Source organism: Ursus maritimus, unplaced genomic scaffold (genome assembly GCF_017311325.1).
Source record: "Ursus maritimus isolate PB19 unplaced genomic scaffold, ASM1731132v1 scaffold_33, whole genome shotgun sequence".
NCBI classification, from domain to species: Eukaryota; Metazoa; Chordata; class Mammalia; order Carnivora; family Ursidae; genus Ursus; species Ursus maritimus.
The window spans coordinates 11,409,743-11,427,801 of NW_024425897.1; the positions used below are offsets into that span (position 1 = coordinate 11,409,743).

Here is an 18,059-nt window from a genome sequence, read left to right on the forward strand (position 1 = left end):
TGACATTAGAAAATTTAAAAATTTTCAAGTGTGTTGGAATTGTGGTTACGTTTTTTTCAAAAGTTATTTTCTTTTAGGGTTACAGTGCATACTGACGTTCTTATGGATGAAATAATATGTGTGAGTTTTGCTTCAAAATAATTGGGGTGTGTAGATAAGGGGTATAGATGAAACATGATTGGCTCTAAGTGTACAATTTGGGGGGCTGGGTTTGTAGGGACTCATTATTTTAGCCTTTTTACTTGTGTTTGTGTTTGAAATTTTTCCATAATAAAAAGTAGGGAAAAAAGAGTATAACAGGTTACCATGGAAACTGATTTTTAATCTCCGGTGTGAGATTACTTGACAATCTGTAACAAACATGTCAGAGTTTAAGAGTGGGGAAGTCTCACAGACTGGGTTCTTGGGGAGTTTAACATGCAGGATGTTTATTAAGGAGAGTCCGTGGGCTCAGCATGTGTGGGAGGGAGGAGGAAGCAAGAGTGGACAGAGGGAGAAGCCCAGGTGCAGCGCAGGCCCAGGGACAGCCTTGGGCCACCTCACTCGAGCTCTGGACAGTTAGAACAGCCTTCACAGATGAGCCCAGTTGGATCAACATGGCCAGACCTGTACACCCCCTCGTTGATCATTCATTGTCTGTAGGCTGCTGCGGGGTGGGGGATGGGGCAGCAAGAGCTTGAACAAAGCTGCTCTCCTGTTGGGGCTGTCCCTGAAGAGGCCAACAGTTGAGCTGGCTGGACAATACGCCCAGCTACTGTGGCAGCAAGGCCACAGCACAGGGATCTGGGCGGTGCCGCCCAGTGTCCACCACAAGAAGTATATGTTGCAATAATAATGAAGGTTTAAGACTGTAATGTGAGACTTCTGGAATCTACCAAATAAAAATTCAGTGATGTGTTGAAGCAGTCTAATTTGGGGGAGCATTTAAGTTACGATAGCGCATAGTTATTTTTAGTAGAGATAAAAGGAAAATAGATGTGGAAGTATGCTTTTATGTACATCAGAACTGGGATGGGATAAGATGTCCTGAGAATCCATAGTAGTCTTGGGTTATGAGATAGTGTCTGTTAGATTTGTGTGGTTGTGGGGCAGGGCAGGGATAGAAGTGCATGCATTTGAAAAATCGACACATAAACCTTCAAAATGTATGGGAAGTCAACACATTTCCCCATATAGTTTATGCTACATGCTAATGCAGCCCTAATTTTCAGAATGTGCTTCTGCTGGCATATTTAATAAAAACTGAGAACAAGTCTTCCCAGCGGATTTAAAAAATGGTGTTCAGGGATGGAGTCACTCACACCATGACACTTGACTTTTCAAAGTAATATGGAAGCACCAGGTACCGCCATAGCGCTTTTTAAATTGGGCTCTTTTCTTATTTACCTTGGAGGACTGGTGATTGTTCAGGACAATGAATGCAATTAGGGTATTGTGTCAGGCCTGAAGGAGAAACAAAGGAGAAGTGTGTGTTTCAGAGGTGACAACAGAACTGTCTTCATTTCATCTTGGCTAACGTATGCCCTTTACCAGGGGGCTTTCAGCAAGCTACAGACGTATTTTTCCATCTTTCAGGTGTCTAGGAGAACAGCAGGCAGCTGTGCACGGTGCCAAGAGCTCCTCCCAGCCAGCTGAAAGCAGCAGCGTTGCCATGACTCCCACCTACGTGGACAGCCCACGAAAGGTAAAGGGGGCCATTCCAGCAGGGAGCTGCCTCATGCTTTCAAGAACCCGATGTGGACGGGAAAATGAAGAGCCGTTAGAATCCAGGGACGAACGTGCTGAGGATTTGGGTGAATTCTACCCTGAACCCTCTTAAGTATTATGATTTCCATAGAAGCAGTTTCTGCTCGCAATTGTAAGGAAGTTAACTGCTGGATAAATGCAGATACAACATAGTCAAGCTAAACTATATTGGTCAAGTCTCAAGATCTGGCTTGAGCTGTGAAATTGGCCATCTGGTTTTCCTTCAGCCACATCTTTGGCTCTCCCAGACAGGAGGTAGAAAGCTAGTGGGGCAGCTCCTATGAGAGCTCACTCTTTGATCAAGAAATTCCTATCAGTCTGCTAAACTTCTGAGAAATATAGTCAAATGAAAGCATCCTGTGGTGGAAAAGACCAAAATGTGAGGCGTCGGGCTTCTGTATGGAATGGCAAGTTTAGTAAAGGGACCCAAAACTCCATAGATCAGGCTTTTCATATCCTGTAAGACAAATAAACTTGGCTCTGTCTACTCATTCGGGGAAATTCAGAACGTGAGATCATTCTGGTATGGGAGTCACGGTGAGTTGACTGTGCATTCTCTGATCTGGCCTCTATCACTAGAAGATGAAGGAGATTCAGTAGATGTATTTTATATTTCAAAATTGTGGCCAACTTGTATACTTGTCGATATCTGTGTATTTGTTTATTTCACTTCCATACCTTGAAAATTTTCTAGTCAGGTATTTTTCAAAAGCATGATTTTTAAAAAATACATAATATTTCATCATATGGATAGACTTTAATACATACTTTTTTGTTAAAAATGTAGATGGTTTCTGATTTTTAAAAAGGATTTTTGGTAATTATTCTTTAAGTTTTTATAGTTATTCTACACTGTATCACAATTATAAATAATACTGCAAACAACATCCTTGCACATAATTATTTGGCCACATCTCTAATAATTTCTTTGGGATAAATTTCCTAAATTTATCCCACGAGGATGGAGGGATTAAAATCTGAGAAAGAGGGGTGGCTGGGTGGCACAGCGGTTAAGAGTCTGCCTTCGGCTCAGGGCATGATCCCGGCGTTATGGGATCGAGCCCCACATCAGGCTCCTCCGCTATGAGCCTGCTTCTTCCTCTCCCACTCCCCCTGCTTGTGTTCCCTCTCTCGCTGGCTGTCTCTGTCTCTGTCGAATAAATAAATAAAATCTTTAAAAAAAAAAAAAATCTGAGAAAGAGTATCGACTGAGGCTCTAGGCAGCTTATGTAGTCTGTAGACCAGGGCTGGCAAACCTAAATAAATATTTTAGGCTTTGTGAGCCAAGAGACAAGATCAAGGCTATTATGTAGGCACTTCTTTTTTTTTTTTTTTTTAATGTAGGTACTTCTATATCCATTTAAAATGTTATTTTATTTTATTATTTTTTAAAGATTTTATTTATTTATTTGACAGAGGCAGCGAGAGAGAGAATACAAGCAGGGGAAGCAGGAGAGGGAGAAGCAGGCTCCCCACTGAGCAGGGAGCCCGACATGGGGCTTGATCCCAGGACCCTGGGATCATGACCTGAGCCGAAGGCAGACGCTTAACGACTGAGCCACCCAGGCGCCCCCCCATTTAAAATTTTAAAACCACCTTTAGTTCATAGACTATAATAAACCAGTAGCCAGATTTGGCCTGCAGGGTGTAGGTTGCTCACCCAGCTCTAAGAAGTGACTTTAGGTACAGTCCCAAGGATGGTCTCTGCATAAGGAACGATCTGTCAGTCAGGAAAGAATGTTTTCACATGTACATAAATCTCAGCAGCGTTAGCCCCTCTGCTTCTGTATGTTCTAGCAAAGAAGACACAGATGAAACAATGAGAATGCGTAAGCACCATGCATGCTGCCCACTAGCTGTTACCCATACATATTGCTATCTTTGAGGATTAGAACCAGTGCCTGGGACAGGACTGAGAAGTAGAGAACTTACAGAACCACAAGCATTAAGGTTAAAATGCACCAGCGGCCAAGTATTAGATTGCCATTTAGAACTTTCTTCTCATTTTCCAACTGAACACTAAAATCCACGTGGATGGTTATCATTTGTGGTGGATGTAGATCCCCAAGCAGTCAAAGGGAAGTGAAGATGTTAGGAGACGGTCAAAGGGAAGACCTCTAGGTCACGTGCTCAGAAATGCCAACAGTGTCTCCAGTCAGCATCTTGTGTTAGGATGTGGAGAGTGGTCCTGAAATTGCATCTCCACAGCCACACATTTCCATGATTTGTTACTTGGGTTCAAAGTGGTTGATCGGAAATGGCAGCAGTATTGATAAAATGGACCCCCACATATTTCAGTGATTCTGCTTGGAGAGTTGAAGAAAAGTTGTAAGAAAGCAGACCTTCAGATTTATTAGGTGCCAGTTCCGAATTTCAGTGATAATGCATAAAAAGTAAAAATATTTTGAAGGGACAAGAGGACACTTCTTGACTTTAAGGAAGATGAAAGGAGGGGTCTTCGGGAAAGTCCTCTATGCCATTTTTGTTTCAAACACATGGCAGCCTGTACCCCATAAGAATAGGGTTCGGAGGGGAAGGCAGCTTCAGAACGCTCCCACCTCCCGACCCCCACCCTATGAGCGCATATATTTCTGACATTATATATGTCTCAGCTTCTTGGTTATTTTGTTATACAACCAGTGGAGGAGAAGGTATTGCTGCTTTTGGATCCCAACTTTCCCTGCATTGACTCCTCTTCTCCCATCTGGCTGCCATGTTTATTAACAGGCAGAACTAAAAACCTGAAACCTCTGTATCTCTCCAAGAGGGCTGCTGGTCACCCAGCCAGGCGGGAGGCCAGGAAGCGACCCCTGAAGGCTTTCCCCCACCATCCCCACCAAGCAGCTCGTGGCCTTTTCCTCTCCCTTGACATAGGTCTGAAGACAGTTCAGAGCTATGTGGGAGGGTGCGACATCCAAGCCAGGCTCTGATGAGACCTGAGGGAGCTTGGACACACCTTCCATCCCTGTGCTTGCTCCACACAGACGGGACATTCTGCCCAGGAAGGTGTGAGTTCCTGCTAATGCTTTGCATTTGGATATGGTCTTTCTGGGTGGATCTCTCTTTCTCTCTCTCTTCCTCTCTTTTTGTTTCCCCTCCATTCCCCTCACATACCCTTGTTTCTCTCCTTCCCTCTTTGTTTTTATTTTTATTTTTTTCTTTCATACCCCTGTCCTTCCCCTGATGGTTCACCACGGGTCCACATTCGTCCCTTCGCTCCCTTGCATTCGCTGCTGCCGCCGCTGCTTCCTCCTCCTCTGACTTCAGGACGGGGCCTTCTTTATGGAGTTTGTCCGCAGCCCACGCACAGCGTCGTCCGCCTTCTACCCACAGGTCAGTCAAACTCCGAGGGCTCTGCAGCCCGTGCATGTCTGTCCCATCCGCAGAAGCCTTCTGCTTGGCTCTGAACAGATGGAATTGGGCTGAAACTGAGTTTGAAGGGCAGCTGAAATGGAAATCAGTCTCAGAGGTGTGCATTCCCTTCCGCGGGGTTGGCGGCGGCAAGGGGGACGCAAATGATTAATGCAGGAGAGCAGATGAGCGCATCAACATTGACGCACGAGTTTCCCGAGTCTGCCTGTCTGTTCCACGTAGTTGCCACTGATTCTCTGCCACATCAGCAGCATCTTCCCTTTTAGATGTTTTGTCCATATGATATAAGCAACGTGAAATATGCTTTCTTCAGAACTGAACGCTTAACTTTTTTCGTTCCAGTACAACCTGATAAATTCATAGCAGTGTGGCAGGAAGTGGTGAAAAACAGCAAACATTTATTAATAGGCATACGCTTTGTCATAGGCTAATGGTGCATGACCCTGGGCAGCTCGCCTCGCCTCTGGACTTCCCTTAACTCATTTGTCAAATCAAGGGTTTGGACCAGACCTCCATAGGCCTTCTAAGACCAAACAGTCTTCAGTTGCTCCGTGGCAAACACGTAGTATTCTCTCATTTCATCCTCACTACATAGCCTCTGAGTTAATTTATCCGAAATTGGAAGACAAAGAAGTTGTGCTTTACACAGTACAGGGTAGAGCTGGGATTTAAATCCAGGACCAACAGGCTTGACTTGTGACCCCTGCTCTGTAATTGGCTTTAGTAATCACTGTTCTGACAGGTCCTAGGGGAAGAGAAACTGGACTCTCTGCCCTTTATCGAGGCCCCTATGAAATTGACTTAGTTACAGAAATTTGAAAGAGTAGAGAAGGTTTATGCAGAGACAGGTGGACTAAGGAGGACAGGACTTGGGAGGTTCAAAGGCAAAGGTTGAGGGATCCCTATTTAGCGAAGGCCAGAAAGCCAACATTGATTGAGTCCTCACTCTGCCAGCTACTGTGCAAAGGGCTTTGTACATGCAGTTTTCACAACAGTCTGTGAGGTATAAGTGTTATTACCCCATTTTCCAGATGAAGAAACTGAGGCTTAATACATTACCTGGTCAGAGGCACACAAGTCATGAATGGCTGAGCCCCTGCACCACTTAGCACACCGTGCCTGGGGGGAAAGCGGGTAGTGAGCACTGGAGTCTTCCCTTTCTTATGAGGTCAGATGGTGCTGTGCCTGTCTGTGCAGGTCTTCAGAGGTCTGCGCTTGCCTTTTCCCAGTGAGCTGTGTGGCCCTGGGCAGATCCCGATCAGGATCTCTGAGTTCTAATCAAGAATCTCTGATCTCGGAGTGTGGGAGGCACCCTGCATTTTTGGTTTAAATCAAACTCAGGGTGGACTTACTAACCTTTTACTTTCTAACAAGAGGCTCTCGTGAAAAGTTCTGGACTTGGATTAGAATTTAACATAAAAATCAGCAGAGCCAGCAGAGAATTGTTTTGTAAGTCCCATAATAATGTAGTGGTCCACACAGCTTCACACGGCGGAATTCCAGGTGCAACGAAAATGGATGAGTTCCAACAGTTGGAAATCACATATAAAAATGAGCTGTTGGGAGAGGCATGCAAATAAAGTTTGTATTACCGACCAAGTGTGTTGTAAGCTTGCACATAAATCAAAATATTGCCTCTACTCATATATAGCAAGGGATTCTCTATACTGACACAAAATGAAATTGTGCTTGGTTTGTTTTTGTTTGTTTTGTTTATTATCATTGTGTTAAAATATACGTAACATGGAACGCGCTGTTTGTTTTCTAACACGATGCGTGGAGAGTGGAGAGGGGCACTGGGGTCAGAGGGCGCCTTTCAGATTTTGTCTTCAGCACTGTACCAGGGAGCCGCTTTAGGCATGTGAATTAACCTCCTAAACCTCAGTTTCCTCATTTGAAGGAAATAAAAATCTCTTCCTTGTGGGGTAGTTTTGAGGATTAAAAAGAATATGCATTTCTCAACAGACTTCAAGGGAATGAAACGCCATAAGGCATTTTTCTGTGCACCGAGCAGTTAAGTAACAAGTCAAGGACAACTAAGTAACTAGAAAAGCCCCACGTATTTGGAAACCAAGTAACACACTTCTAATAATGCCTGAGGCAGGAACAATCGTGCATGTTGCATGGGATGTGGTGGCTAGGTACTAGCTGGGATTAAGATAGGATTCCTACCATGCCAGGTTTCCATGTCCATGTCAGGCAGCTGCTTATTAGAGCCTACTCCCTACTCCTGCAGCTTCTGCTCCCCACCCTAATTCCCAGACCAGGAAGTACAAAGAGTGGGTCATGAGCTCCTTAAGAGAATGGTGCTACATGTTAAAAGATTGTCAGTGTGTAGGCTATGGCGTCAGACCGGTTGTGAGCCTTTTGGCAGCTGCACTAACCTCCCTGAACCTCAGGTTTCTCATCTGTAGAATGGGACTAATTGTGTGTTCTTTGTAGGATTGCTGTGAGAGGGAACTGAGATGAAGCATCTGTGTGGTTAACTCAGACACTGGCACGTAGTAAATTCCCCATTCGTGCATCTGTGTGTGGAAGAGGAGAGGGAGGACAGGGGCTGGGGGTACCGGGTAGTGAACCAGCTTGATTGGGCCAGTCAGCTGTTTTCTGAGAGAGAGAGAGAGAGAGAGAGAGAGAGCGAGCACTGAGCCTGCGTGACTTCTCCCATGCCTTTTATCTCTGAAATTCTGGGAGGACCCTGTTGGACCTCACAAAATGCTCCAGCTCTGACTGAGTTGCAGAGGTGTTGCCTCTGAGTTTTGCCCTTCACAACAGCTCTCTGCTGAGAAGGGGTTCCTTTTGGCCAAGGGGGAGGGCATCACCCAGACTCTGACTCTGCTCAGGGAAGGAAGTGCCTGTAAAATTGAAACAGACAGCAGTGCGCAGAGGGTTCCAGGTAGCAGGGCCATGCACCAGTCTCGGAAACAGTTCCTTGTGCCACCAATTCATCATTCTAATGAAAATGAACATGTCACTCTATCTGATAACTGGAACAGAGCTATACAGTTCTCTTTGTGCCCTGCTCTCTGGAAATCGATTTTTATCATCACAAACTGACACAAGAATTCGGAGGGCTTGAGAAGCCCTTGGTAATGAGATTTTCCTCAGAAGTCAGCCTGATATCTTTAGTCTGCAGTTTGGAGCCTGAAGGAATATCACGGTCAAGGGGACAGGCTTCTGCCACCTGAAGCCTGAGCCAATGTTATGCTCTCTTCCCTCCCCCATCCCCTGACCCCCAGCCAGTTACTCTCACAAGCAGGTGTGGGGCTCAGGGGCTCAGCCCAGCAAGGACTCATGGGCTTCTCTCCTTCATTTCCATCACCACTGCCCCACCCCTGGTCCCTGTGACTGTTTCTCACCATGGTCCTGAAGGAGCCTCCAGCATGGTCTCCTTGCTTCCATCCTGGCCCTCGGCAGTCTGTTTCCCAGCCTGCATCCAGGGTTTACCTTTCCACGGTGTATTAGCTTGGACTGGTGTAACAGAACACCATAGACTAGGGGTTTAAGCAGCACATTGGCTTCTTACAGTTCTGGAGCCTGAAAAGTCCAAGATCAAGGTGCCAATACATTCGCTTCCTGGTAAGGGCCCTCTTCTGGCTTATAGATGGCTGCCTTCTCCTATGTCCTCAGGTGGCAGACAAAACAGAGAGCTCTGGTCTCTCTTCTCGTGAAGACTTTAATCCTATCATGGCTTTACCCTCATGGCCTCACCTAAACCTAATCAGTTCCAAAGGCCCCACCCCCAAATATAATCACTTAGGGATTAGGGCTTCAACATATGAATTTTGGGGGCACACATTCAGTCCATAACATGTGGCTTTCTTTCCTTTAGGATAAATGCCAAAATCCTTACGATGGCCTGGAAGGTTCTGCATGATCAAGGCCCTCCCTCCCTTTCCAGCCTCATCTTCTGTCATCCTCTTCCTCACTCTTGGACTCTAGCGACAGGAGCCTTTCTCCACACTGTTGTCGGCACCAGGTTTCCTGCCACAGTGATTGGGCAAACACTGTTCCCTCTGGGCCTGGTTAACTCCTAACCCTCTAGTCAAATCCTGCGTCGTAGATTCACATAGCTCCGGTGCCCCTCCATTCTGCTCTTCTCCCAGTTCTACTTGTGTGTTTCTACGGCTGGAATTTGATTAGTGCCCAACTTCATGAGACTGTAAGCTCCCATAGGGTGGCTGCCATGTCTGTTGCTCACCATTGGTTGTTCAGCACCTAGCCTGGCGCTTGGGAGGGGCTCAGTAAGTACTGCCTAGGATACAGATGGAGGAGGTAGACACAAAAATGTTTATTTAAACAATGGAACAATAACAACAAGGAACCCTTTCTTTCCCGGTGGATAATTTACACCAAACCCTGAACTATCACCCAACACACATGGAACCATTCTGGCTTAAGTATGTGGGGGATTGGAGAAGGCTCCCAGCCCCCAGCACGTGTGCCCTGTGATGGCCCCAGAGATGCTACCACAGGCCCCCAGGCTTTTGCAGAGTGCACTTTGAAGCCACAGCTGTTAGGGCTGCAGTTTTTGGCATGCTCGTGGGAGCCCTGGGAAGTCAGAGTCAGTGACCAAAAGTGGACTTTTTACCCTTTGATCTGTTTTCTCTCTTTGGAGACATGAGTGAACAAAAGGCTCATGTCCCCGGGGGCTCAGTCCCCCGCCCCCCAGAGGACCTTAGGGTCATATTAATCAACCGTTGCCCTCACCTGAACCCTCCACCGTCAGTCAGGTTCTTATCAGAAATCTGTGTGCAAGACTTTTGCCAGGAAGTACAGTTTTACCTGCAGGACATTCATTTCATTCCCAGCTCCTGAAAACATGTTCAGCCTTGCTGTGCATTTTTAATTTTTGAGGTGGTTGGAAATACTTAAAAACAAGGAGGTTTCATACAGAAACCCAGGTTTCTGTCTTGTATTGTAAAATAAGCTAGACATGGGGCCTGGCTTCCTTCCCAGCAATAGTCACGGGGCCTTGGAGCAGCCTTTTTTTTTTTTTAATAGCCAGCTGTGCCAATATATATCTACCAGTCCCTATACATAGTTTTGTTGCCACCTTTGCTCTAGACCAGCGATGTCCAATAGAACTTTTTGCCATGATGGAAATGTTCTGTTATCTGTGCTGTCCAACACAGATGGTTAGTCACACATTAGCATTTGACAAGAGGCTGGTGCAACTGAGGAACTGAATTTTACATTGTATTTTAATTAATTTATATTTGAATAGCCACATAGAGCTAGTAGCTACTGTAGTGCATGGGACAGGTCTAGACATTTAAAATGCTATCGTCGAAGTACTTACTGAGACTCTAGAATTTCACCTTTTCCCTACCCTTATTTACTCTTTTTCTCACTTTTTCTATCCTCGTTCACTGGATTTTCTCATGTATTTATTTTTTCTTATTATATGTCTGTATATTGATAACCTCTTCCTTTTTTTTAGAGTGGTGCTGAGATATGAAAATATAAATAGCCATGCAGAATCAGGGGTTGGGATGGACATATGGAAGAGGGAGGCTGTGCCTGTGGAGGAAATATGGTTCAGTTGAGATCAGAAATCCCGAGCTCCTCTTGGGCATAGAGCTATCCTAATATGGGCATTCCTTGTCTAATGTCTGTTTTTCCTTCCCACTCCTAGATGCCAAGCTCCATGAGGGCAGGGGGGAGAGGTTTGATTTGGAAGGATATGCCATCCTTTCCTGATATTATGAACCTTGGGAAAACTGGCTATTTTAGCTGGGAGTTATTCCCAAGCTCTCTGAATATGAGATTCTATCATGGGTCCCTTTCTGATGCCTCTAAATGCGCTAAAGGAGCCAGGTGAGGGGAAACCAGGAACACCACTTAGCGCATTTTGTCTCCAGGTAAGAAAAAGCACTATGTTACATCTACCACCCTCAAGGTACAGTTGGAGAGCTGGGCTGGCAGATCTGGCAGCTTCCTGGTGGCTGACGGCCGTCCAGCCTAAGAAAGTGGGGCTCTGACAGGCACACGAATTGGAGGGGGGTCCTTGTGGGTGCCTTTTGGGGATGGCGCTAACCTCTACGGCATCCCTGGCAAAAAGCTTCCTCATCTTCTTCTTCCATGGCTTTGGGCACATGGGAAAGGGGAAGGAGAGTGGGGATTGGTGTTGCTGATGAGGGTTTGTTTGTTTAATCAGCTAAATACCAGACTTTATTTGGGTTTCACCAGTTTTTCTGTTAATGTCCTTTTTCTGTTCCAGGCTCCAGTCAAAGGGCACCAAGTTGCATTTAGTTTTCATGTCTCCCCAGTGTCCTCTGGTCTGTGACAGTTTCTCAGTCTTTCCTTGTTTTTTTTAATGACATGGAGAGTCTTGAGGAGCCCTGGCTAGGTATCCTGCAGAATGCCTCTGAATCTGGGCCGGTTTGATGTTTTTCTCATGGTGGAGTTATGGGTTCTTGACAAAAATACCTCAGCGGTGAAGTTTGTTTCTCATCACGTCATACTAGGGGGTACGTGGAATCCACACATTGCTGGTCACAGGAACCTTCATCGCTTGGTGATGTAGTATTTGTCAGCTGTCTCCATTATGGAATTACTATTTTTCCCTTTCTATACTCTGTTCTTTGGAAGCAAGTCCCTAACTGTAGCTTAATCAAAAGAGGATGGAGAGATTCAACTGCAGCTCCTGGAGGTGGGGGTATCTAGGCATGTTACGTGGAATCCCTCTATAAGGAGGATTTGGGACAAGGTTCTTAAAATGGTGTTGCCTCTGGGGCGCCTGGCTGGCTCAGTTGGTGGAGCATGTGACTCTTGATCTCCGGGTTGTGAGTTTGAGCCCCACTTTGGGATTACTTTAAAATAATTTTTTTAAAGATTTTATTTATTCATCAGACAGAGAGACAGCCAGCGAGAGAGGGAACGCAAGCAGGGGGAGTGGGAGAGGAAGAAGCAGGCTCCCAGTGGAGCAGGGAGCCCAATGCAGGGCTCGATCCCAGGACCCTGGGATCAGGCCCTGAGCCGAAGGCAGACGCTCAATGACTGAGCCACCCAGGCGCCCCTAAAATATATATATATATATATATATATATATCTCAAATGGAGTTGCGTCCAACACCAAGCACCTCCCGTCACTTGCCTTTTTTAGGCCTCTGTGCAGACTGCCCTTCTGTCCGTCCAGCTTTCCTTGTCTTTCTGTTTATTCTGAAAAGTTACTTCAGGTGGAGTATGGAAGTAAATGCAACCTCCAGAATAAAATGTGACTAAATGAGGAAATATAGGAAAAGAAAAAAGAAAAGAAAATATAAGATAGGACATCATCTGAGGTCTTACAGATTATCTAGCGTTTTGTGCTAAATTCAGTCCTGAACTATCTGGGAACCAAAGAAAAGTGGGAAACATCTATTCTAGGATTCAGAGTGGTCATAAGGTAAAGGCAAACCGTTTGCTCGGGAGAAGCATAACCTTTCATGGTATTAAGATCTAAGCAGCCTCTTGAAAGATGGACATTGTATGATATAGCACAGGGGGTCAGGAAACTATGGGGCAAATCTGATGCACCATCTGCTTTTGTAGATAATTCTTACCGGAACAGGGCCACGCCCATTCATTTACATTTTCTGGCTGCGTCTGTCCTTCTTCATGCTGAGTTGAGTAGTTTCAACAGGGCCATCTAGCCCACAAAGCCTAAAATAATTACTCTCTGCCCCTTTGCAAAAAGCGTTTGCCAATTTCTGATTCAGAGGATAACTCCTTAACCACNNTCCTGCTAAAATAAAGCTGTAGGAGTCATGTAAATTTCTGGCTCTTTAGGCTGGTGGGGCAATTCAGAGGTGCCATAGATGAGAGTTAACCCAACTACAGGGGTCTGGAAGGTAGCACCTAAGAGCTGGGTCTAGCCCCCCTCAATTAGCTTCTTCTCATTTAATTTTATGGTATAGTATGTGTTTCTAAGTCTTGCTGGTTAGAGGCAGATGGTGATTGGTAATTGCAAGCTGCTTCTTGCTGCAGTGCCAGCAAAGTCTGTGTGGTCTTTTTGCAAATCATTGAGCCTGATGTAGGAGAATGGTTCTTGAAGAACTGGGGCAGCTTTGTTTCCCAGGGCATATTTGGTTTATCTGGAGGTATTTTTAATTGTCACAGCTGGGAATAGAGGGTGGTGATGGGCTGGCGTTACCAGCATTTAGTAGGTGAAAGCCAGGGATGCTGCTCAACACCTTATAAGACACAGGATAGCCCCCCCCCCCCACCCCACAGACTCACCTGGCCCCTTATGGCAATGGTGCCAAGGTTGGGACACCCCATTTTAGAAGGAGTGATTTTTACAACATCCAACAAAATATTGGTAATAGAAGGCTCCATTTTGAGGTACTTGAGAACCCCATGTAAGAGGGACTGGACTGGGAGTCAGATTTTTCCTGGAGTGTCTGGAAGGCTTGCTCTTCTCTCCAGATATTTGCTGTGGGGTACGGTACAGTCCTTCTAGTCAAACACGAGTCCTGTGCTCCAAGATGCTTAAAGGGAATGAGACCAGTATATTACATGAAGAAAAATTTGGCAGCTGCCAGGAGGGGGTTACAGAGATCCAAAGTAGAGAGTGAGAGAGATGGATTTCCTTTGGGAGCTGGGGTGGAGTGAGTCAGAAGACGTTTTACTGAGGGAGCAGCATTTGAAATGGCCCTGAAGACTGATGGGTTTTTAGCCTGTGGTTGTAGGGAAGGGCACCTCAGGTCAGCGGAACACACAGACGGGATTAAATACGTGGGGTCTGATTTGGCTGGAAATGTGTATGTGGGTGAGTGGCGGGCTGCGCAGGGCCATCACAGGTCAGGGCTGTTTGTGCTGGACCCACAAGGCTCTGCGAGTTTGGTAGCTCATGGGAAGACCTGAAAGATTTCAGAGTCACAGAGCAATGGGATTAGAACTACCTTTAGGAGGAGGACAATGGAGATGGCTGGCAGGTAGCGTTTTCAGGGGAGAGGCTGTGGTCGGGGGCGTCGGGTAGGAGACTGATACAGCCTCCCCTCGTAGAACAGCTCTGACTTGGCGATACATGTGAGTCGGCAGAGGTGAGGCTACAGTACTAGGCCTCTCTTTAGAGGTGAAGCTGGAGAAGGAAGGGAGCTGTCGGATGCCCCTGAGGATTGAGCCTGGGCCCTTAGAAGGTTGACTGTCCCACTGACAGACACAGCAAAGGGTGGGCCATGGTAAGGGAGGGCACTTGACAAATACTCACCCATTTGTCTCTAATTGTGTTCTCTCTCTCCCACTTCTTAGTCTCACAGGAATGCTTCTGCCTTCCTTGCTATTTCTGTGGAGATTTTTCTTTAGTGTAAATCTGTGGTTTGAGTCACATGCTGGAGCCATGTCTGTGGTTCTGGGGATTCACTGTGAACGACGGTTTCCTATCAGCCTTGGTGTGGGGTGCAGGAATTTGCATGGCTCTGATAGAAGGCAGCCCACACGAGACTGGGCTGGACTCCTTTAACTCTAACACCAGGGACCACTGGGGGATCACGTATATAAATAGCCTTAAAGCATTTTGTTGTTTTGTTCATTTTCACATCTCCTGCAGGTGTCTGTGGACCAGACGGCCACCCCGGTGTTGGACAGCACCAGTTTGGGGGTAAGCACAGGCCAGTCTGTGGACAGAGGCAACAGCCAGACCTTTGGGAACTCCCAGAACTCAGGGGAGCAGAGCTTCCCCTCGGCAAACTCCAGTGACAGCAGGTAAGATTCAGAATGGCTGAACTCATGCTCCTGGGCACTGGGGATGGTCTGGCCTCAAAGTTTGTGGATCCTGGGAGTCCAGAGTCCCAGGCCCACATTGTGACTCAGCTGTGAATTCTGCGTGGAAGCCACGGGCACTCAGGTCTTAGCAGCACCAGTTTGATGGGGCTAAGGATCTGTGCCCTGCCTTCCTTACTGGACGGCTAGCAGGTGCCCACAGGGACACAGGAGAGTGTCAGGCATTGTGCAGGAGTGGGCTTTGGGAAGGGGGCCTGGACCCAGTCTGTCCTGTTGAGTGTGGCACCTGGTGTGGCACCTGGTGTGTGACTGCGGACAGCCAGTAGCTACAGCTTGAGGAAATGAAGGAACAGCAGATGAGTGGCTGGTTGTGCCCGACCGTGGCTGTCCTTTTCCTGTTCCTGAGTATGCAGAGGAAAAAGAAGCTGCTTGGACCTCATTTACTTGAGAAAGAGCCCTAGCTTTTAATGTGATTTTTCAAATCTGAAAAACTTCTTTTTGATTTCCTTCCCAGCTGTATTAGCCTTATAATATTCTGCCCAGTCTGTTCTGGTTGCCTCACTGTACTACTGACTGAGCAGTCCTTGGTGAAATGGTCTCAGATTTGACTTTTGCATGCCTTCATCTGAGAGCAGAAGGCTCCCTGCGGCAGCTCACCTGGCTGGACCCTGCCAGCAGCCACCCACTTTCCTTTCTGTCACTCGGTCTGCCTGTTTTACCCGCCTCTGGTGCAGGGCACCTCACTCACTCTGGCCAGGAGGGAGGGGGATCACTTCAGAGACAGCGGGCAGCCTGGACTTCTCTAGTCCCTTTTGTCCCCCCAGGCCCATATCAAGCCCGGCTGATTTTTTGGCTCTGGACGTGGAGGAGATTGGAGGGGCTGCCTAGGGAGGGGAGTACATTTCTCTGCTTCCTCATTGAGCAGCAGGCTTTGTTCTGCTTTTGAAGGAAAAAGGGAACTGGGGATTCTTGGGCTGGAGATGAGAAGACCAAAAAGGACACAGATCAGCACCGATGATGAAAATGACAAAGAACAGGTCCCATTGTGTGATAAAGAACCAACTAGCAGTTGGTACTGCCTCTGGGAAATGGGCTGTATCGAGGAGCTAAGTTCTCTGCCATCGAAGATGTTCATGCCGACGGGACGGCCTCTTGTTCAGACTCTTGTAGTGGGGACTCAGGCATTAGAAGGAAGTTCACTTGCAGGGGTCTTCTTCACAGGCTTTTGAAAACCTGAGATTCTGAAATGCTCCACTGAGTCCTGGACCAGTGAGGAAGAACACAGGCGATAGGTGGTAGAAAGATCTGGGCTCTACATACAGGCAGACCTGGATTCAAACGTGGACCCTGACACCTCCCAGGTCTTTAACCTTCCCCTATTCCTTTAACCTCTCAGAGTTTGAAGAAGTTGATATTGTTGCTATTATGTTCAGTATTGTTTACCATTCGGAGCTTTGTGGGTATCAGCCCTGCACTCAGTATTTTACATACAGTAACCTCACAATAATCCCAAAAGATAGGAGTAGTATCATCCCTGTCTTCAGATGAGGAAACTAGAGTCCCTCCAGCTGGCAAGTGATGATACTGCAGTTCTCTCTCCCCTGCTCTTACCAGGTTACCTAGCGTTCCCTGGTGAGGTTAAAAGGTAGGGAAGGCCTTGGGGGTAAGACCAGAACCATCCAGGGAGAGCTCTTGGAAGTAGTTGAAGCATTATTAAAATGGGAGATGCTTATTAAGGGAAACAAGTTTGGACACAAAACCACTTTCTTTTTTTTTTGTCTTAATGTGTACGCTTTGGAAGTTAGGAAGCCCCCGTGAGACATCCCTAGGAGGTAGCGGAGCAGCATTTGCTTCAACGCCTTCAGTGTCAGTGTCATCCTTGGCCTCCAGCTCTGTAGGAAGTAGAGAGAGTGGTTCCTGAGGTTCGTGCTCTTGACCGCACCTGTGCCCCCTTGCTTTGCTGACTGCACACTCTGTTTACAGCTCCCAGCAGCTGGCAGCAAGCTCCTTAACCTCATCCTCCACCCTCACGGAGATCCTGGAAGCCATGAAGCACCCCTCGTAAGTGGTTCGTCACGTGTAGGAGTGCAAGGGCAGGTGGATCTCACAGCCCCAAGCCATGGTGATGCTCACGCAGTGTGATTTGGTGGCTTCATAGCTGATGTAATGTTCACCAGCTGTGAGACCTTGCATAAGTTACTTGACCTCTCTGAGCCTTTATTACCTTGTGTGTAAAATGGGATACTTGTGGTTAAGTCACAGGTTTGGTATAAGGATTAAATGAAGTAATTATGTAAATTACCTAGTGGTAATTCTCTTGTCAGATCCTTCTTCCTTCCTCTTCTCCTTTTCCCCCATAATACCTCCTTTTGTCCTGTCTTGCAGATTCTGTGGGTTTAGGAATAGTGTAGAGAAATTATACCATGCGGAGCCTTACTTCAGATATTAAATGCTCTAGTGGGAGTCCCTTCTTTTTCACGTTCTCTTTCTGCTTGTTGCCACCGTGCACACATACCCTGCTCCCTGCCCACCACGTTGCAATTCAGGACAGGAGTCCAGCTGCTCTCGGAACAGAAGGGCCTCTCGCCATGCTGCTTCATCAGCGCGGAGGTGGTGCACTGGCTGGTGAACAACGTGGAGGGCGTCCAGACGCAGGCGATGGCTATCGACATCATGCAGGTGAGACAGCACGGGCCCGCAGGACCGTCTGCTCAGGCCCTGTGAAACCAGAGCCAATCCCTGAAGCAGCTGTCCTTTCTAGTAACGAGATCTGCTGGTTGTGGTGAGCCTCTGCCTTTAGTAACTGTGAGGCCTGTCTGCAATCGATGAACGCACAAGTCTTGATTTGAAAGACACTATACCTTGACTTAAAAACCCGGCAGAATTTATCATCTGAAATGCTCTGGACGGAGTCTGCACTCTTGAACCTTGGTGGAGTCTGTGAAAGATTCCCAGGGAATGCCTTCCCTCTGGCCTCGAGCCCCCATCTCCCTCCGGTCATTCCCAAGGCTCTGCCTCACGGACCTTCTGGCACTCTTTCCTTACTCTGTCAGAGCACTTAGCACAACAGAAGGAAGATTCTGCCTATCTCATTTCATTGTCTCCCACCTTGGCCAGGCTCCTTGAGGGCTGGGCTACCTACCTCTTTTTTCTTTCTTTCTTTCTTTCTCTCTCTCTCTTTCCTTCTTTCTTTCTTTCTTTCTTTCTTTCTTTCTTTCTTTCTTTCTTTCTTT

General features: G+C 46.9%; 1 protein-coding gene across 1 annotated transcript in view; it reads left to right on the plus strand.

The window, feature by feature from the left end:
- The window catches only part of DEPDC5 (DEP domain containing 5, GATOR1 subcomplex subunit), a 120,983-nt gene that overhangs the window by 83,010 nt on the left and 19,914 nt on the right, over window positions 1-18,059 (plus strand). The window contains exons 32-36 of the mRNA XM_008710586.2: window positions 1,576-1,684; window positions 5,014-5,079; window positions 14,654-14,808; window positions 16,810-16,887; window positions 17,373-17,505. Coding sequence (XP_008708808.1) covers window positions 1,576-1,684; window positions 5,014-5,079; window positions 14,654-14,808; window positions 16,810-16,887; window positions 17,373-17,505 — 541 coding nt within the window. The remainder of the gene's footprint in view (window positions 1-1,575; window positions 1,685-5,013; window positions 5,080-14,653; window positions 14,809-16,809; window positions 16,888-17,372; window positions 17,506-18,059) is intronic.